This window comes from Grammomys surdaster, unplaced genomic scaffold, assembly GCF_004785775.1.
Source record: "Grammomys surdaster isolate TR1022 unplaced genomic scaffold, NIH_TR_1.0 201, whole genome shotgun sequence".
Lineage (NCBI taxonomy): Eukaryota > Metazoa > Chordata > Mammalia > Rodentia > Muridae > Grammomys > Grammomys surdaster.
In genome coordinates this window covers 8,364,787-8,386,288 of record NW_021604646.1, presented here as the reverse complement: position 1 = coordinate 8,386,288, position 21,502 = coordinate 8,364,787, and the positions used below count along the sequence as shown (strand labels likewise).

General features: G+C 49.7%; 1 protein-coding gene across 2 annotated transcripts; it reads right to left on the bottom strand.

Annotated features, from left to right (window-relative positions):
* Positions 1–255: 255 nt before the first annotated feature.
* On the bottom strand, positions 256–20,895 carry Pllp (plasmolipin). Of its 2 annotated transcripts, none has more exons than XM_028770456.1 (4): positions 20,551–20,895; positions 3,899–4,072; positions 2,012–2,134; positions 256–1,076 (listed from the first exon to the last, which is right to left on the bottom strand). In XM_028770456.1, the coding sequence occupies exons 1-4, from the start codon at positions 20,683–20,685 to the stop codon at positions 960–962; spliced, it is 549 nt and encodes a 182-aa protein (XP_028626289.1). In that variant the 5' UTR covers positions 20,686–20,895; the 3' UTR covers positions 256–959. The 2 variants fall into 2 exon arrangements, with proteins under 2 accessions (XP_028626289.1, XP_028626288.1); XM_028770455.1 differs by having other exon boundaries at positions 3,899–4,111; positions 20,551–20,725.
* Between the last annotated feature and the right edge of the window lie 607 nt (positions 20,896–21,502).

Below are 21,502 nucleotides of genomic sequence, written 5' to 3'. Positions count from 1 at the left end.
TCCTTAAACCCACGCTTTCCTTGGGACTTCATCCTGGAACAGGGAGACTTCATTACCTAACCTCCAAAGTGAATAATTACAGTAACCAAGTCAACAAGTGTGAGTTGGGACCAAGAGCTAAACCTTGATCCCCTCCCTCTAACAGTATCAAAACCCCAAGTGTCTGGTTCTAATTCCATCTTTCTTGTTGCCATCTTCTTAAAGGACTAAAAAGTAAAATGTAAGCAAACATCTAAGACCAGGAATGAAAACACCTTTCCAAACAGACACTTCCATTTTTATTTAGATTGTAAAAATAAGAGTTCCAAACAAGAGTCACCATTAACCCCATGACAACTCACCAGGCCAGGCCCTGCTTCCTTCTCTCCCTCCTTGGAAGTCCCCTGGGCCTAATCAGCAGCCTAGGGGAAGCACCCTGCACTTTCCCAAAGGGAGAGTCACTCTGGAGGGAGGGGGCATGGCGAGACTTGCCGCCATTGGAAACTGTTGAAACCAACTGAAATAGTCCAGTCCTTGAAATCCCAACTCTTCCTATAAAAGTCTCTCTACAGGTGACAGGTTGGCTTGGGGTAGGGGAGGGGAAGGTGGGACCCGAAGAGCCTGGGGGCTTGCTTAGCTTCTGGAACATAGATAATCTGTCATTTTTGTTAGGTTTTGACTACAGCAGGTCAGAGGCTGAAGTTCTGTTAGTGGTTTTAGTGCTGGTGAGCAGGGTGGTCCAGCCTGGGGTACTGAAGTTCTCTGATGACAAGGCAGAGCCATAAGAGCACCCCCCCACCCCATCACCTTCTGTTGAACAAGGGAGGTGGGGAGGATCTCCCCACTCCTGGCACTTGGCAGCCCATCTGTGCCAGCTTGCACCTGTTCCTCAGGAGTGCTGGAGACCTTGAGTCCGGTAAGATTGAGGGGGTGACTCTGTGCTAAGACCCAACTGTGGCTTAGGCCACAGCATAGCTGGCTTAAGAGTAGCCCCCAGCCATCTGACTCGTGGCCGCGTTGCTGCCCACTCCTCGCCAGGCCTGGAAGCTGAAGAAAGCACTCACTCCGTAGGCAATCATTACCAGACAGGCAAAGAACTGACAGGAGAGAAAAGAGGCCAAGGTGGTCAGTCAGAGAGAGCCAGGGAACCAGGTGGGGACAGTGACACCAGGGTCTCCTCAGGTAGACTTGCAGATTAAAGCTTGAGTTAATCAGAACCATTTGTTCTGGCAGCCACACCCCTTATGCCTACCCCAACACACCACTCATCTGGCATTATGTTCTCAGGGTCCTAGGCAACAGAACTACACAAGCCAGACATGTCAGACGGTGCCAGGGGCAACCATGAGTGTCCATCTGCTCTCTGGAGTGACCATGGTAACCTTATACACCTAACGGACCTAGTGGCCACAAGTAACATTCAGAGCTAGGGATACTACTCAGGTAGAGTGGTCGCCTAGCCTCACAGTGCCCTGTGATTCCAGGCCCAGAATTGAAAACAAACAAAAACAACCAGTAATAATACTCAAAGCTCCCAGGAGTTTTCTGAACCAGTTTGTACTCTGCGACATGTGCTTTCAGAGACTTAGGTCTCAGTTCCCAAGAGGGAGTTCACTAATTTTAAACCACATTCACCAGGAAGACGGAAGACACCATACATGGGCTGCCCTGTCCTGGACATGAGCAAAACTCCAGTTTCCTTGTCTGAAAAAGAACCTATAGGCTCTGCCTTTAGACGTGAACGGCCATTTGACACAGCCCAAGTTCAAGCTTTTTATAAGAGAATACAAGTAAAAAAAAGAAAGGTAGATGGAACGTCTGGTGGTTGACAGCCAGCCCATGTGACATGTGACAAGAGTGTCCACGGTGGATCCCAAGCCTTCGGGTTCCCTTGAGTTCTGATGTTCACTAATGAAGATTGAGGCTCACTGAGCATCCAGCCAGTGACTAGTCAGACAGGAGCCTGTGAGTTCACAGAGGCCTGGGCTGGATCCCCTGCCGAAGGCCGGCGGAGCCCGGGAAACATACTTACAGAGGCCGCTGAGCGCTGGTTATACGGCCGGGAGCCCCTTAGCGATGTCAGGTCGACTGCTGCCGCGCAGGCGATAAAGGCAGTAATGTAGAGAACCGTGGCAGCGACAAAAAAGATCAGTAACTGTAGGGGAAAGGGAGAGAAGGCGTAAAACATCCACGGGGAACGTCACCACCTTGAAGCTGAGTCAGAAAGCCCTGGCGGGAAGCCCTGAAGTGTCGGGGCAGGACACTGCCACCACAACAAGCCACTTAGCTCTAACCAGCTAGAGAAATGCAGGCCACTTCCTGTGTGGCACACGCCGTGCCCATGCTCTCCCTATGATCGCATCAGCACTTAGCCTCGTCTTGGCCCTTACATCCCTCTGCCCGCCACTGGGAGAAATCTATGACTCCCTTACGCTATCCTAAACTCCTGTAATCCTAGTATCTCAAGAGGCAGGGGCAGGAGGACCACAAATCGGAGGCCAACCAGGTGTATATAGTGAGATACTGTCTCAAAACAAGATGGGTGATGGTAGCTTACACCTTTGATGCCAGCCCACAGGAGGCAGAGGCAGGCCGATCTCTTGAGTTTGAAGCCAGCCTGGATTTATGAGTTCCAAGACAGCCAGGACTACAGAAAAAACCTAGCTCAAAACAAAACACCCCCAAAGCTGAGCAAAATAGCTTACAGGAACCAATACGTCCAGACACAAAGGCAGGAAGACCATGGATTCCAGGTCAGTCTGGCCTACACATCAAAACTGTATCAAAAAACAAACCAAAACAGTAACCTCAGGGCTGAGCATGTATCTCAGTGGTAGAGCATTTGTTCTGCATTTATGAGGTCCTGGATTTGATCCCTAGCACTGTCAGTACAACAAACAAAAACCTCAAGGCTTGGCACCAAAGAGCCACATCCTCTCAAGGTTGAAGCTTGGCAGAGGCAGCTCCTCAGGGCCAGGTACTTGTTAGGTTTCTGGAACCTTCCTGGCCCAGTTCACTAATCCATCTCACCTGGCCCTTTCAAAGGTTGGCAGTCTCCAACCCAGAGTTGAGAAGTGTCATCACCCAGCTCTTCCCCCAGCTCAGCCTAGCAGCACCAGACACAGCCCCCAGCTGGCCTCCTTCATTGAGCACTGTGCTGGAATGCCATCCTTGCCTCAGGGACAGATGTCTCCAGCCTTGCAGAATTCTTCTTTAGGGCCTCAGGAATATTCAGAAGGGAGATAGACCCTCAGCCAGGAGTCCAGCCTCTGCCACCTCAATCCCAAATCTTGTCCCCAAGTACAGTGACCACTGCATACCCTGCCTGGCTCTGGCTAGTGATACAAGGATCTAACAAACCCATTCTGTCTCAGCATGACTCACGTTTCCTCTCATTAAACAGGCATTGAATTGTAAACAATTGCTGCCTAGTTCCAGCCTTACAATCATGTGCCTCTGTGCTCACTAAAAGGCTCAGACCCAGCTGCATGGGTCTTCTGGATTCCAAAAAAACCCCAGCCAGAGGAGTGTGGTCTGAAACAAACCTGGGGCACCCGTTCTTTCCAGAACCACAGGGTCTCCTGGAGGTAGCTGGTATCCATGCTAGGCCCCGGCTTACACTCACAAACCCAGACCTCCTGGCTCAATAGTGTGACCACCCTCACAAAAGAACAATATCCTATGATTCCCAAGGATCTCTGCAGATCCAGTCAACAGCCTCTCACTGCTGGTCTCTTCCCAGGACCAAATCAAACATCCCATCCCATTATTAACATACCTTTCCATCGAAGCTCTTCCGGTACCTGAGAGGCAGGAGGCTACCCACCCACCTCCCATCATTTATGGAAGGTCCCGTTGTAGTCATTCACAGACAAGAGGGCTCAGCCTGGAGCCACACAGGGCCCCTACCCCAACTCACCACCAACGGCCAGGGCACCATGTACAACTTCACGTGCAGTTGAAACAGGTAGATGATGAAGAAGACGATTGTCACCAGCCAGAGGAAGACAGCAACAAACATGACCCAGCCATAGGCAGGATACAGATGATATGGGGTGTCAGCAATCAGAGCCCACACCAGCAGCCCCAGCACCTGTGGAAAAATAGGGGGATGTTTTTCAGAGCCACACAGCTCCAGCCGGAGGCTCAGACCTTGGCCTCCTTTCTTGTTAACTCAAAAAAAAAAAAAAAATCTTAGGCCGGCAAGATGGCTAAGAGGGTAAAATAAAATGTTTGCCACAAGCCTGACGACCTGAGTTCAATTCTGGAACTCGGGAGTAAAGAGAAAAGTGACCACCAGAAGTTGTCCTCTGACCTTTACGTGTACACTGTGGCATGGAGCACGCCCACACGCACGCACAATTAAAAACAGCTTCTTAAAAGAAATCTTGACTCAGCTTCTGTTATTTACATGTGTGCTAGGGATCTTGTTTAGCCACTCTTCCCCCTTTTCAATTCCCACCACGCTGTGTGACAAAAGGCTCTTCCCAAATCCCCCAGATTACTACCACCCAAGGCAGGAACAGTGTCTCTCCCGTAGAGTGTATGTTCTGTATGCCAGTACTGCCCACAGCAGTCCAGGGTCTTGACTTTGTCACAGGGAAAAAATCAGCAACGACAACAACCAACTGCTGGAAGCCAGTCATGGAGACTGATACCTGTAATCCCAACACTGAAGGAAAAAGAGATTTATGAATGACTCCAAGGCCAGTCTACCTAGTGAGTCACAGGCCAGTCTTGGCCATGTGAACCCCAGTCTTAAAGCAAAACTGTCTCAAAATAAAAGGGTGTGTGTGTGTGTGTGTGTGTGTGTGTGTGTGTGTAGATGGCTCAGAGGTTAAGAGCACTTACTGCTCTTCCAGAGGTCCTGAGTTCAATTCCCAGCAACCACATGGTGGCTTACAATCATCTATCTGTAATGGGATCTTCTGGTGTGTCTGAAGACAGCTAGTGTATTCACATACATACAGTAAATAAATAAATCTTAAAAAATGAAAGAAAGAAAGAAAGAAAGAAGGAAGGAAGGAATGGAGGGAGCTAGGGAGGGAGGAAGGAACGAAGGAACGAAGGAACGAAGGAAGGAAGAAAGAGAAAACAGGAGAGCGCTTCAAGATGGCTCAGGAGGTAACAGGACTTATTGCCCAAGCTTGAAAACCTGACAACCTCAGGTCACCTTCAGAACCCACTCCCAAACGTTGTCCTCTTGAGGACTGGTGAGATGGCTCACTGCTAAATTTGCCTGCTGCCAAGTTTGGTGACCTAAGGTAAACCTGGTAAACCTCAGCTTCCACAGTCACACCAGGGATAAATTAATTTTAAAAACTGGGAGGGGGAGCTGTTTTGTTTGTTTTGTTTTTGAGACAGGATCTCATTATGAGGCCCTGGCCAGCCTAGAACTCACAGATATCCACCTGCCTCTGCCTCTGAATGCTGGGGTTAAAGGCATGCGCCGCCATGCCTGGCTTTAAATGAAATTTTAACTGAGAAGGACCTGAGAGCTGGCTTGGGGGATAAGGGCACTTGCAACCAAGGCTGAAGACCTATGTTTGAGTCCCAGGACCCACATGGCAGAGAGAGCCAACTTCTGCAAGTTGTCATCCAATACAAGCGTATGCACATAAGAATGTGTGCATACAGAATAAATTATAAGTGTGATAGAAAAGATTAAGGGTCTCTTACAGGGCCTTTCCTCCATCCCTTAAGCCTTGGGGCCTTTGAAAAAAGAAAAAAAAAATCATGTTCCCAGACCATCCTCCACACAAATGAGAAGTCTATGTGTACTTTTCTTGGCTCAATAGAGGCTATTTCTCTGGATGCAGCCTAATGCTCCCCCATCCCCACCACCCCTAATTCCCAGTTGTCTTTTCTACAAGTGTCACCATCCTGTCTCAGAGCAGAATGCCAAGGGACTGTCTGTTGCCCTGTGCCCATGTGGCAGGATTGCCTCAGACCCCCAAATCCCCGACTGTGTATGTTGAACCTAAAGGCATGGACTTTGGTTAAAACCTGTGCCTCTTCCACCTGCACAGCTGGTCTATGCTTCCTTACCTCATTTGTAACAGTGCGGGGACCACATCCACCTCAGACAGCTTCTCACAGCCTGTGAGGAAGCTCAGTTTTACACTTGGGAGCAACAGTCAGCCTTGGGTAATTTCTCCTCCTGGAGTCTTTCCACAAAGCACCAAACCCAGAGGGTTCCACACACAGACTTCCTGCGAGGCGCACAGCCCAAGGATCCTGGGGAAGACCCAGGGAAGTACAACCCCATGGCCGCCCTAGGCCTCCCAGCCTCTTCTTTGCTGGCCAAGGATCTCTAGGTTGGAGGATGCCCAGCCTCTTCTTGTCTGGAACCCTGCCAGCCACCATGGGTGTAGAAGTCTACTGTGGCTCTGGAGAAGCCACCGTTGCTAGACACAAGCATTGATTCCCCCCTCTGCCTGCACAGCGTGGAAGCCAGTGGCCTCAGCCCAAGGGTGAGACCACTTTTAGTCAGATCTTAGGAGCAGAGCTGTCCTCGGGACAGCTGGCCTTTGGAGACAAGTCCCCATCCCCTGACTTACCCACTCTGCGGACAGGCCACTTACAAGTTCCCTGGGATCTAAAGAGAAGTCATCAGAGGGCTCATGACCCACAGCTTGGGGTGTGCCAGCCACCTCTGGAACCACACCACCACAAGGAAGTTTCTTTGGTTTGGAATACACACTTGCAGGGTAATGGCAGAGACCCTGTAGCTAGCTGAGCAGGCCTACGAGCCCAGCAGCCCAGCAACGCCTCAGCCAAAGCAGGCTCTGTACCTGCACTCCCCAGCTCGGGTGAGCCCCAGATACCTCATGTCACATGGCACCCCTCCATCTGTTCTTGTCCCTGACTCTCACACTTGTGCCCAGGTTTGGCCCTTGTGCCCACTTCACAGTGAAGAAGATGGGACAGTGTAGCAGGGCCTTCCTAGCCTGTGGTCACATGCCAAACTGGGAGCAAACCCTCATTTCATTACAACTCAAGGGCCAGGGAGATGGCCCAACTGGAGCTAGTTCTGAGGTGGGGACATGGTATATTGGGCTTGCCACCGAGTCTGATACCTGAGTTAGAGCTCCAGAAACTACGTGGCAGGAGAGAACTGACTCCTGAAAGTTGTCTTCTTAACTCCACATGAGCACTTTGGCACACCCATACCTGCACACACACACACACACACACACACTCAGCACAAGGGATTTTTAGAATAGGCCACACTCTTACTTTCCCCTACCCCCACTCTCTCCTTCCCTCCTCCTCCCACCCCCTCTTTCTTGGCAAGGTGTCATTAGTCCAGCCTGACCTTGAACTCACATTTCTGATCAAGTCCTACGCCACAGGCATGTGGCACCACACCTGTCCCTCACACACCCTTTACTCCCAACCCCAACTCACCGTGCCTGACATAGACACATTAGAAAGGCCACGAACCCCCAGGGCTAGGTGAGGTCATTTCTGTCAGAGGAATGAAGGCGCCCATGAATAACAGGGGGTGCACCTAGGAACTGTCAGCTCTTATGTAAACTATATTCCAGGTCCCCAACCCTGCCACTGGGTTGGCTGTTTCCTACTATCTGAAAGGAAGTTAGAAAGGGCATCCAAATGACAATCCAGAAAAGGCCGGTGTATGCTCACATTCACGCCCACCTACAATGCTGTCACTCACAGGCTTCAGCAGAGGGGTCACCAGGTACCCAGTGGTGGCTCCCTGGCCTAGATCAGTGATCTCCCATTTAATTACTCTCTCTCCAGTCTGTCTCACCAAGTTTCTACAAACACTCAGCAGCCATACAGTACACTGGAGGTAAACGGAGGATTAGCCAGCTCTGCCTGTCAGAGCTGTAGGAAAGGAGTTTGCTGAGGATGGATGGATAAAGCAAAATGTGTCAGCCCCCCCCATCCCCCACCAAGGGCAGGGCTGAAGGAACACATGTCCCCACCCTATCCCACTCCACCCCTGATTTCCAGATCAGTAAACACATAAGAGATAAAGCACGAGATAGGTAGGGGTAGATTTGTGTTCCTTTGGGCTGTGCAGCTTGGCCCCAAGCCTAGGAAGCTGACTTGGTTTCTGTCCTAGAACAAGGAAGGTCCGTTCTTATTAGAACCCAACAAACAGGTTTCTCCTGGTTCCAGAGCCATCAGCCTGGGTATTTTGCTGACCCCTTGACTGACCTGTGTGGTCCTGTGAGGGAGGTTGCGGAAGCTGCAGGACCTGCTGGGACTCACTGAAATGCACCTGTCGCAGATCCCCATCTAGCTGAAGCGCCAGAAGCCTTGGCTCAGCCGGGAGCACTACTCTTCAGGGGTAGCAGAAGGCAGCAGGGAGAGGAGAGCTGAGAATGAGGCCAAAGTCCTTAATTCTACTCCCTGATCCCATGACCAGAACTCCGAGTCCAGAACATATCTCATGTAGCTCACACATCCTTCCAGTGTGCCCTGTCCCTGGGTGCCTCTCTTCACAACCCTCTACTGTAGCACTTCTGTGTCAAGTGCCCCACCTTGAAGATGCTCCCACATCAGCTGGTTGGGCCAGATCAAAAGCCTAAACTGGCCAAATACGCATGTACACGGGGTGGGCGCTCTGGTGATAAATTCAGGTGGGAAAGGGGTCCAGAAGGAGGAAAGATTGTGGATACAGGGCAGAGGAAGATCTCTTTAGTAAAGGCTCATGTTACAAGGATTAGGGAACTGAAGGTGGGGGCAGAGAGAGTCACGTGGAACTCTAGGGAAGGATGCAATCCTACCTCTGTCATTCTGGGTAACCTTGACCTCCCTGTCCATCAACCCCTGCTTTCTAGACATTGTCAGACCAAAGTAGACTCTCTGTAGGGTCTTGGGAGACTCACCTAACCTTTCTGGTCTATGTACTCATCTGGAGAACATGAAGGAGTCTTAATGCCTCGCCTGGTTACCCTACAAGCGTGCCTGGGGCTATAACAAGGAGGGTGTGGGTTTGTGGTGTAGTTAAACCACAGGAGAGCAAGGATGGAGTGAGGGAGCTTTCAGGAAGGGGAAGCAACTCTGCCTAGAAGTTAACACTAAGGTTCCTAGACAGGATACGCAGGTTGTAGAAGGGGCTGAGCCAGGTCCAGGAATAGAATTGCGTGTTACTGCTGAAAACCCAGTCCTGGGGCACTAAGGGCTGCTGTGTAGAACTGTGATGCCTGGCAAGGGCTTTGTCCAGAGTCACTCCCATGAGTGCTGTGGAGTCCTGAAGGGATGTTAGAAATTGTTCTTCAATTCTGTGATATCTTCAGTGTTTGAATGTTAGCAATTACGCTAAATGTTTTAGAAAGAGTGAAGGTGGGTACAGACCACAGAGAGAAAGAGAGCAAGGGCAGATTCTCTGATGTGGAGTAGCGATGCCAAGTCTTTAGCTGCCCTCAGTGACTGCTCCTCCACTACACTACCAGGAAACTGAGGCCCAGGGTAGTCACATGACCCTTCCTGGGGTTCCCCCTCACTCAGGGCACCGCTAGGCAGCTGAGGACACGTAGAACTTGGTCTAGCATAGCCTGGCCTAGCCCAACCTCCACCCCCATCCTGGCCCTTCTCCCTACACTGAAAGGGACTTTATAGGGATAAGAAGTCACCCATTGTATCACCAGAGACAAAGGGGCAAGAGACACAGGCTCCAGGCGCCTGGGCTGGCCATACCACCACCACACACCACCCCTCTCTGTTCCAGAGGAGGGCTGGGGAGGTACCTTGGAATTCCTGCACTGGATGTGAAGCATTTTAGAACATGGGGGGAGGAGGAGGGCACCATGTCCAGATCTCCAGGAAGCCCAAAGCCACCAAGCTGTCCCTTTCTCTTATCTGAAACAGACACACGAGGAACCAGAGTCACTCAGCCAGTGTACTCTCTCTCAGCCAGCTCTGTGTCAGGCTGTTTCAAGTCCAAAGAAGAGAGCAGGGTGCCGGGCCTGGCCTGCAGCAGCCCACCTAGATCTTGACCAGCATCACAGCATTCCAAATGCAGTTTTCCGGTGCAACCTGCTATTTGCAAGTCCTAGGTCTCAGAAGAGAATGTTTAAATCCCAGAGGTACAAGAGTTTACACACACACACACACACACACACACACTTGCTGATGGCTGAGCCATATGGACCTGAAATCTTTTCAACCACATGGTCCCTGAGTGTCTCTAGGATTTTAGAAAAATCTTCCCAGCCATGCTAGTGGTACAGATCTGTAATCCTAGCACTTGGGAGGCAAAGGCAGGAGGGTTGCCACAAGTCTGAAGCCAGCCTGTACTACACAAGACCTTGTCCTAGTTCAGTAATAAATAACATCAATAATAAATAATTAAATGTATTATTGTTATTATTATTTAGTAGGAAAATCTACCCAGGATGAACTCACAGTACTTCCTCCGTAACCCCATGCTGCTCGTACAGCAGATGATGCAGGGCTCCTTCCGGTCATCATCTCCTGGTGTGTGAGGTGTGGGGGCTGTGACTCCTACCCCTCCCTCCATTTCTTCTGGCACCCCCAAGTGGCAATGTGCCTGAAAGAGTTCCAGAAACATACAGCATCCATCTATGCCCCACCCCTTGCTCTTCCCCAGGGATCCCCATAGCATCTGCTTGGGGTCTCCCCAATACTAAGATGCCTCCAGCCATGAAGAAGAACGTCTCAGGAAGTTTTTATTCTGCTTGAGAAGGCCCATGGAGAGCTCTTGAACTTACAGCTTCAGCCATAGCCTGGCATCCAGGAGGCTAAGCCCCCTTACTTCCTGGGCCCAACTTTCTCCCAAGAGAAACACTCAGCCCAATTCACAGAAGGAAACTGAAGTTCATTTAGAAGATGAGGATCTGGCCTAAGGACATTCATCTGAGGGGTGCTGGACAGCCCAGGGGTAGTCTTTCTTCTTCTTAGTACTCCTGGGAGGTGGGGACACCTGGAATTAGTGCTTCGAGAAAATATTACTGTCTGGGATGCCGGAGGTGAGGTGCTATCACAGCCTGTGAATCTCTTAGTCCTGTAAAGAGTACAGATCTAGCTGAACACCCCAGGGCAAGGCCTTCCTTATTTTTAGAGTGTGGCCAGAGCTTATTTCTCCCATCTCCACTCTCAGGAGGAGTGGTGTCACCCCACCCCCAAACCCCAAGGCCCAGGCTGGCAGAAGAAAAGAGTTCATCCAGTGTCAGAGATCACCCAGCCCACAGTCAAGGCTGAGCTGCAGAGTTGGCCCAAGCCCGGGGACTCAGTAGCCTACTTGGCGGGTCCCTCCTGACCCTTGGCCTTGTCCTCACTTGGAGACCGAGGTGTGTCACCCTGCCTCCCTTCCCTGAGGAAACAGGAGAAGCTCACCCAGCCCAGCAGCAAAAAGCCCGAGCCCTGCTCTGTCAGTATGAGGGCTGGTTCTCGCTGCCAAGGAAAACAGCCTTTCTCTGCTGGCTCACAGCAACCCTGAAGAGACTGGTGGACATAGTCCAGCCATCATTGCTGGAGAGATGTCAGCTGCCTGCTTCCTGAAGTAGAGGCCACCTTCTGCTGACAGTTGACTAGGAAACATTCCCAGGGTATCTAACCAGTAGTCCCAAACTCACAGCTATCACTCACTGCTGAGTGACCTGAGGAAAGTGCCTTCCCTCTCTGGGCCTGATGGACATCCACATCCCTCACAGTTTTGGACATAGCCACAAACTCTGTGTAACTGCCCACTTCCCAACATTTTTATTTATTTGGAAAGAATTCTGTTTGTTTATTTGTTTTTTCGAGGTAGGGTTTCTCTGTGTAGTCTTGTAAGTCCCGGGACTCACTCTGTAGACCAGGATGGCCTTAAACTCCATCAGAGATCTGCCTGCCTCTGCCTCCTGAGTGCTAGAATCAAAGGCATGCACCACAGCCACCCATCTGGAAAGAATTCTTAATGGCTGTCTACTTGTTAATTTTGGTTTTTAGACCCAGGGTCCCATTATTTACTCAAGATGGCTGGTATGCCCTAAGTAGCTCAGGCTGGCTTTGAACTCACGAGTCTCTTGTCTTAGCCTCCTGTCAGCTGAAACCACAGGCATATGCCAACACGCTCCACTTGCTATATATACTTTTGAAATAAGTACTGTAGGGCTAGTGTGATGGCTCTGGGTAAAGATGCTGCCACCAACCCTGATGACCTGAGCTCCGTACCTGAGACCCACATGGCAAAAAGAGAACCACCTCCCACAAATTGTCCTTTGACCTCCACACACGCTTCGGTATGTGCATACACATGTGCACATATGTATAAAAAAGTTCAACTAATAAAAGGTAAGTAAATACAATGGTATGATAAAATGAAAAAAAGTGCTATGCACAGCGAAGTTCTCAAGAGTGGCCCCCTGTGTAGCTATCAGACACTATCTACACACATGCAATCCCAGCCTCCGACAGGCGGGGCTGTCTTGTGTCAGGAGAGATTAGCAGTTTTTAGTTTGTGGGTTTGTGACCCCTTTGAGGGTCACATATCAGATGTCCTGCATATCAGATATTTACATTACAATTCCATAACAGGACAGTTATGAAGTAGCGGTGAAATAATTCTGTGGTGGGAGGGGGGTCACCACAGCGTGAGGAACTGTATTAATGGGTCACAGCGTTAGGAAGGTTGAGAACCACTGTGACACTTGATTCTGCGCCAGGCTCTCTCATTGGCCACGCAGCCTGGAGCCTGGCCCTCAGAACACATAGTGCTGCAACTTGGTTCGTTGTGATCAGAAAGGCACCATCACTCATTGTGACATATGACCTGGCATCAATGCACACAGATTTCTTTCTATAGGCCTCACAATGAATCTGTATATTCAGCCTGACTAAGCTAACAATAAAGGAAACTTTTACATCACCAATTAAATGTGAGGACACGGGCTGTCTACAGAAGTCATAAAATTAACTGCAACTAGTATGTAGCAATGTTAAAATTCCATGGATAGAGAGAAGAGATTCTGGGTCCCCTCCCACAGCAGTCCCTCCTTAATTAAACACAGTTTTGTGTGGCTTCAGTTATTCACAGTCAGAAAATAGTACATTAAAAAATTCATGTTTGTTTGTTTATTTGTTTGTTTGTTAGAATGCATGCAGCAGAAGGTAGCCTCAAACTCAACTATATAAAAAAGGATAGCCTTAGACATCTGATATTCCTTCCTCCACATCCCAAGGGATGGAATTAGAAATATGTGTCACCATGCATCTGGCTTTTAATTCTCAGGTCCAGAGAGATAGGTCAGCAAGTAAAACACCTGACACTAGGCCCAACAAAGCAAGTCGGAGCCCTGAGAGTCACACAGTAGAAGGAGGGAACCAACTCCCAGAAGTTGTCATCTGGCCTCTTTACTCATGCATGCAGTGGCTTGCCTGTGCATGCAAACACACCCGCACACACAAATAAGTTAATAACATTTAATTAAACTAATAACTCATATTATTTAGATATTGTTTTTGGTTTTTGAGACAAGGTCTCACTCTATAGTCTCCTATGGCCTGGAGTTCACTATGTAGATCAAGCTGGCTTCAAAGTCACAGAGACCTGCCTGCCTCTTCTGAGTGCTGAGATTAAAGTAGTGTGCCCCTACACCTGGCCCTATTCAAAAGTTCTAAAAGTCTTTCATAAAAGTTCACTGCTACAATTGTTACTACTGATCTCTTGCTGTGTTCAATTATAAATTAAATTTACCACAGCTATGTATGTACAGAAGAACCATATCTAAGGCTCAGCTTAATCTCAGAATATGTCCTTATGGAAAAAAGATGATTACTGTAGGTTAGTTCACTGGAGAAGCCACTGAGTCTGTCTCCTTGACACGGCCTTTCTAGGTGTGGTTAATGCAGACCGCCGAGCTCAACACAGACCGTAATGACATTATGGAAAGGGCTCACCTTGACTCAATTTCCAGAAGCCATGGGGAAAAAAAAAAAAAAAAGGAGTGGGGACCTCAATTACAACAAGTTTCACACTTTGAAACAAACATCAAGAGAGGGCCAGGTGTGGTGGGACACCTGGAAGCTGTTTGGGGGATGAAAGCAGGAGGATTAGGGTTCAAGGCCAGACTCAGCTACTCAGCCAAACCTCAAAAAACTAAAAATAAATAAATAAATAAATAAATCTACCCCACCCCCCAAAAATAGAAAGCACTATCTGAAAATCTCCTGGTGACTCTGCAGCAGGCCAGAGGCAAAGCCCAACAGTTTCACGGGCAGAGGACACAGAAAGGACTCTGACACATTTTCTCCTTAAAGTTCGTGCTCATTCTTAGGAGGACAGAGACACACTAACACCACACACCAACCCGCCGTCTGTGCCTATCAGGTTGGGGTGTGTCCAAAAGTGTGTCATATCACCAGTCAGGGTGACTGGGCGAGGGAGCTACTGGAAATTGGGCACAGGGGTGACCTCCATGAAGGTTGCTTGGCAATCTCCATCCCTATCCCAAGTGCGGCAGGGTGTGGTAACACAGGCCTGTCTCCTCAGCTATTTGAGGCTGAGGCAAGAGGATTGTAAGTTCAGGTCCAACCTAAGCTACAAAGTGAGTTCAAGGCCAACCTGGACAACTTAGGGATACCCTTGTCTCAAATTGAAAATCATTAAAAAGAAGGCCGGGAGTAAGTGTGTTAAAATGAAACACAACAAACACGTAACTGAAAACTCCAGGTGAGCAGCCCAGTCTCTGTCTACAGCAGCCTAAAGCCTGGGTAGGTTGGGCGTGGGGTAGGGTGCAAACACACACTGCATGTGCCCTCTGACCTTGGGAACCCCCTTTCAGAAATGTGTCACACAGACAGTTCGTTGGCATGTGCAGAATCACTCGTGGCAGACGGGTGTGAAATAGCAAAGGAACGGAAATTCAAGTGTGTCAACCAAGGGACTGGTTCGGCCCCTTGAATTGCTACAGGACCAAGGAGGTTAATATGTTCCCTGCACTAAGAAGAAGAATCTCGACGGGGAAAGATGGCTCAGTGGTTAGGAGCACTGGCTGTACTTCCAGGATTCAGGACGGAGACCTGAATCCCAGCATCCACATGGTGGCTCACCACTCTTTGTAACTCCAGTTTCAAGAGATCTGAAGATTGCTTCTGGCCTCCCTGGGTACCAGGCACACAGATGGCACACAGGCACATATGCAGGCAAACTACCCGTACACATAAAAAACAAACAAACAAATAAATAAAATGTAAAGGTTAAAAACGAAGACTCTGTGACCTGGATAGAGCAGTTAGCTGACAAGAATCTTTATCCACCAACACCATAAAAATATAAAAAATATATGGAAATGAGGGTTTGGAAAAACAGGACATACACAGCTTCCTGTGCCCTGATATAGGACGAATCTTTGTGCTTTCTCTGTGTAGCCCTGGCTCTCCTGAAACTCACTCTGTAGACCAAGCTGACCTCCGACTCACAGAGATCCACCTGCCTCTGCCTCCAGAGCGCTGGGGTTAAAGATATGTGCCACCACTGCCCAGCCTCATGGGGTTTTAAATGAGGCTAGAGTTCTGTGCAAACACACACACACACACACACACACAGCAGCCCCACTGCACGCACATACACTGGTGAGGACAGAGGAGTTTGGCTAGAAATGAAAAAGATCACATTTTACTAATTTTTCTTTGTACCACTGGGATATTTGGCTGTTAAGTCTGATTTTGTTTCATCCTTTTTTTTGCTTGCAAAAACCTTTTTAAAAATGCAATGGTTGGTCCATCGAAAACTTGAGCCGTAGCCAAGTGAACAGGGGCTGCACAGATACAGCAGCCGCTCCGATGGCAGGGTGCACGAGTAAGCTGCTCACAACAGACCAAGCTGGCCTCGAACTCAGAACTCTGCCTGCCTCTGTCTCCCAAGTGCTGGGATTAAAGGCGTGTGCCACCACTGCCTGGCCCATCAATGGTTTTTAAAGGCATAGAAAAGGGATTGCAAATGCTCTAAAATAGCTACCCTCGCAGGGAGAGGAGCTGGATCCAAGGACAACTTCAGCACTGTCTCCACATTTATGTATTTATTTAGCTCTTGTGAAATAGTGTCTATGTAGCTCAAGGTGGTCTTGAGCTTGTCTTGGGGTTTCCTCAGTCTTCTGAATGCTGGGTTAAACACACACACACACACACACACACACTGGCTAGGATTTCAATTTGGTTGGTTTTGTTTTTTTCTAGACAGGGTTTCTCTATGTAGCCCTGACTGTCCTGGAACCTGATTTGTAGATCAGGCTAGCCTCAAACTCAGGGCTCCATCTGCTCGCTTTTGTTTTTTAAAGGAGAATATACCCATATACTCATTAAGTGATTACAAATGAATTCCCAAAGTTATCACACTCTTGCCCACCTGAGGTGGGAATCAACCATGCAGAGCACTTGTGACTTTGGCACAGGAAGCTGCAGGCTTGACTGAGGCTACCAAAGATTCACAGATCAGTGCTGAAGGAAACCCCCAACACTGTCCTCCCAATTCCACCCGCCCACTGCTCACATCTGCTCAGCCACACAGCAGGCCCTTCTTGGAAGCCAGAGCTCTTTTGGGTCTCATCCTGTCCCTCCATGGAGAGAAGCCAGCCTGCCTGCTGGGACTGACATAGAGCCAGAATCATAAGGATGAGCTTCCTCGAGTCCCCCAAAAGAGAAGGATGACGAAGCTTTCAGAGATGAGCTTTGTCCCCAGAATCATTCAAGCTTGCCTAAGAGCTCCAGGATCTTAGGGCGCAGTGAATCCTGCCTTCATGCCAACATGTGCCAGGCTAAGCCTTTGGCAGGCACCACTTGTCTACCATCACTGTTTTACAGACAAGGGTATAAGGTTGAGGTACAGGGGGTATGGGGAGTCAAGAACTTCCAAAGGATCCCAAGTTAAAAGGACCCGGATTTGAACCCAAGCCTCTGCTTCCAGGTGTAAAATCAGCCAGTATTCTCAAGTACACACTGAAGCACTGTGGTCGCAGAGGAGAACTCTAATCTGTTTGTTTACCTAAAACCAGAACTGTGTGGCTACCCCCAATCCTGAGAGGAAGGCTAGGAAGGGCACAATGCCAACACACCTGTTACCTCAAAGCATCCATAATGTATAGATAGCCCCCATGTCCTGGGCACCAGGGCTTAATCCGTGGTCCCTTCTAAACAGGCTAGTCTCAAACTCACAATCCTCCTGCTTTAGCCTCCCACTTCCAGGAGCACTGGAGTTATAGGCCTGTGTGCCACTGCATCCTGCTAGAACCTTCTTCTAAAATCCCATTCATCTACACAGACTCTTAAGAGCTCACCTCTTCCAGGAAGCCCTCCCTTAAAGTGTAGGCTGAATCTCCCTTCCTGAAGAGGTCATCCTTCTCTTGTAAGGCCACCTAGGAACCCCAGAACCCCATATAAAGGCAGCAGGAAACACAGATGGATCCAGGCTTCAAACAGCCAGATCTAAGTGCAAAGCAGTATCTTTGCTTGTCTTCCACTCCCCCCTCTGCCTTGTGACTCTGCTCAAGTGCCTCTGTGCTTATCAGTAAGTCCCAGGTAAGATCATTCTTTGTCCCAAAGCTGGAGAGGGGTTGTGTGTTAGAAAGTAGCAAAAAATATGGTCACTTCAGCTGGGCAGTGCTGGTGAGGACCTTCAATCCCAGCACTTGGAACACAGAGGCAGGAGGATTTCTGTGAGTTGGAGGCCAGCCTGGTATGCAGAGCAAGTTTCAGGACAGCGAGGGCTAGGCAGAGAAATCCTATCTCAAAAACAAGAACAAAAAAAGAAAGAAAAGAAAAAGATGGGTACTTCATTCCCACGTTCTTCAAAGTTTTTCTAAACTCATATGGATGTACCACTGGTACCCATCAGCCACACCTTTCTGCAGCATCTTCTGCCCTCCCCCCCCCCCCACAAAGAACTGTAACATGAAGCAAAGAATTGTTTCTAGGTCAAACTTGCCTGCCTGTTTAGACAATCGCTATGAAGATTCATGTTTCTCTTTTTGCTTACGTTACTAGGAAGCTCAGCCGTGAGCCAACATTTTAAACTTTTGGGTTTCCCGCTAGGTGATGTCTCTTCATAGCTCTCTCAAGTCAGGCTTTAGAAATACACCAACTCTTCTGTATTAACAGCACCATTCGATATACTTTCTGGAGCTGGATGGGTATGGGCAAAGTTACGGGATAGTAAAAACCACCAGATGTCTGTAGATGTCAGGTTCTGCAGGAGAACTACCATGCTAGATGGAGAGCAGTGTTTTGCTTTGGAAGCTTGGGCTTGCTACTCATCCAGCTTTCCATCATTGCTAACCATCTATACCCTAGGAGACAGAGCAACCTGGCCATCTCCTGAGTTACTACCTCCCCCAAGCAGTCTTCCCTGATATCTAGGGGCAGGTACTAGGCATGGAGCCTCTCCCACTTCCTCTAAAGTGCCACACCCCACACTGTAAGAGCAAACCAATATAATGAGGGTGGGAGAGGTCAGAAAACAACTCTCCAGGAAATGTGATTAGAAAGAAACTTCCGAGCCGGTTTTCACCTCTGCTAAGAGGAGAAAATTCTAGTCAAACCTGGCTGTGGTGGTGCACACCTTCAATCCCAAAACTTTGAGTTCAAGGCCAGCCAAAGCAGTGAAGAGAGAACTGTCTTTCAAACAAACAAACAAACAAACAAAAAACCAAAACCAAACCAACCAAACCAACCAACCAAACAAACAAAAACCGCTTAGCCATAGGTCTAGAATAGCCAGCTTCCAGTGTGCTGTTGTGGTTTTCCAGCACACGTCTTTGTGCCTGTCTTTGCCCCTTTCCACCCCCCTGGGCCCCAGTGGTGTGGTAGGTTGCCAAAGAAACAACTTTGGAAACAGCGGCAGCTAGCATAGTCTCCAAGTGAGGTCTGTGGAACGAATATAGGGAAGGAGGTAGGGAGTAAAAGGAACCTATCACTTCACCTCCGATGTCTTCATGCTCCAAAACCTCCCAAGACCACCAACACAACCAGGACTCCAGTTCTGGCCCTAGATGCATAAGATGCTGGGCTCCTGGCCAGACCAGAAACGATGCTAAAACTCCCGCTCAGCCTGTGGGCTACTTTCCCCGCGCCACTCAACTCTGTCTGCTGTCCCTACACCATTCCCTGCACTACCCCAGCCTCGCATTCCAATGAAGGCCCAGCTCAAAAGCTATCCTTCCGCGTCCCCCCACTCCCACCCCCCAGTGAAGCCCTGCTAGACCTCTCCCCTCTCTGTCCCTTTCACAAACTGTTTAGCTCCTCCCATGGCCCAAAACTCACTCTCAGGTGTGAGTTTCAAAGAGATCAGATCAACCCCTGAAGGGGTGGTGCCAGAGAGTAATTACAACACTTGGGAAGATCTAGTACAAGGCTAGCCTCGGCTACACAAGGAATTTGAAGCCAGCTGTAGCTAAGAGAGAATTCAAGACCAATCTGGGCTATGTGCGACCCTGTCTCAAAAAACAGAAACAAGTTGAATAAAACAAAATAAATAAACAAGCCAATCACCAAGAGCCTGGTACTCCAGGGTTGGCAGTGTCTATGCTGCAGAGTTAAATTGGTCCCAGAAGAGGGCATCAGGCTACTCTCCCTGATCTCATCAAAACCACTCCAGAAGACATTAAAATGCAAATTTCTTGCAGCTTTTTGGAGATTCAAAGAGCCATTTCATATTTTTTTTCTGGGGGTGGGGCCCAAGAATCTGAATTTTAAACAAACTCAGGGAGGAGACTGTGGGGGAAGGGGGAAGGGGGAAGGGGGAAGGGCGAGGGCTCATCAAGGAAGATCAGAAATTTCAAACCCAAGATAGCACGTCCCAGGTGGAGATGGCCACTCCCCTGGAGGGCAGGAAAGAGCTAGTCTCTGCAGAAGGCCTCCAGACTCCCCAGCCTGGCCTGGCAGCCTGGCTCGATCATCCCACTGGAGGGATGTCTGAGACAAGAGCACACCTCCGGAGCTACCCTATTCCTCTGCCAGTGGACCTCAATTAACAGAGACCTCTCTCCAGAGGCAGTCACAGGCCTCCAGATGCTCACAGGAGGGTACTATGAAAAGATAACTGACACCTCAGGATGCACCCAGTGGGAAGGGGTAACCCTTGGGTTTTCGGATGAGGTCTGCACAGAGAGTGTGCCGGGGATGGCAGGCACGTAGTTTCTGGCCTCTGCAAATCTCTACAGCCCAAGGAAGGAGATTCGATCCGCGGACCCTGGGCAAATGCCGTGGAGGGAGCGCGCAGGTCAGAGACACCGATGTGGTGTCCTGCCCTGTCCAAGAGGGCTGCAGAGAGGCCGCACTTAGAGGCTAAAGCCGGGTGAAGAGGCGGGCAATGGACTTTGTCCGGCGGAGAAAGCCAGGTCACGGTCCTAGAGGGAAGGGGGAAGGGCAGAAGAAAAGGGACAGACTGGCGGACAGTTGTGCTCGGCGATCTCAGCTGTGATGTCGCCGCGGGAACCACCCGGGTAGGGTGTGTATGGTCCCCTTCACAGGAGTCATGCTGTGCTTTCAGGGATGTCACACGAGCGTCCCCAGGTGCAAGATTCCAGGCAATCTCGGGATTGTGCGTCCCGGGGGGTCCCCGGAGAGTCCCCCATCCAGTCCCCGAGCTACCCCGCTCACCAGCTGCAGAAGCGCGAGCACCCCAAGGGCGGAGCGCACGAAGCCCAGGTCCGGTCGCAACGCAGACACAGACGCTCCCACGCCCTGTGCGGGGCTGCTGGTCCTCGTGCTCACTTTCGACGGGAACTCCGCCATGGCGATCGCAAGCCTACGATGCTCCGGCAGCGCTCCCGGCGCTGCTCCGGGGCTGCGACTGCGGCTCCCGCTGCTGGCGCTGCGAGGGATCCCAGGACAGAACTGACAGGTGCACGGAAGCCCGGCCCCGCTCCGCCCGGGGCCCCGCCCCTCCCGAAGGCCCCGCCCCTTAGCCCTAGGCTCGCCTGCTTTGCTCTGTATAGAGATCAAGTAGAAATCCTCAGACTGGTCTACGGAAGACCGACGCGGCCTCGCTCTCTCTCATGTCCCTAGTGTACTGGACTTTGAGCGGGTCCATGTGAATAAACGTCCTTGGGCGTTCTACCTAACTAGGGGTACGCAGTGGAGGACTGTCCTTTAGAGACTACAAGCGGGTTCCTTTCTAAACAGAAAACGCAAAACAGGCAAGTGGAGGAGAGCGGATGGCTGAAACTTCAAGGCTAGCCTGCTTGTATAATGAATTCCAGGACTGTTTGGGCTGCAGGGTGAAATACCTACAATGTGTCTCAGAATTACTTACTAACTAACTAACTAACTAACTAACTCTAACTAAGACGAGCAGAGGCATATATGACTGCAATCCCAGCACTGATAGGTCCAGAGAATCAATTCAGATTATCTTGGGCTACCTAGTGAATTCCAGGTTAGCCAGGGACACATGAGATCTTGTCCACACTAAAAACAAAACAAAATGAAACAAAAACTAGTCTAGTGGCACATACTAATCCCAGATATTAGAGAGCTAAAAATACAAAAAGGTTGGGGGTCAGAGATGGAGCTACATGGTGGTGTGCTTTTTCTGGTACTGTAGTTGTGC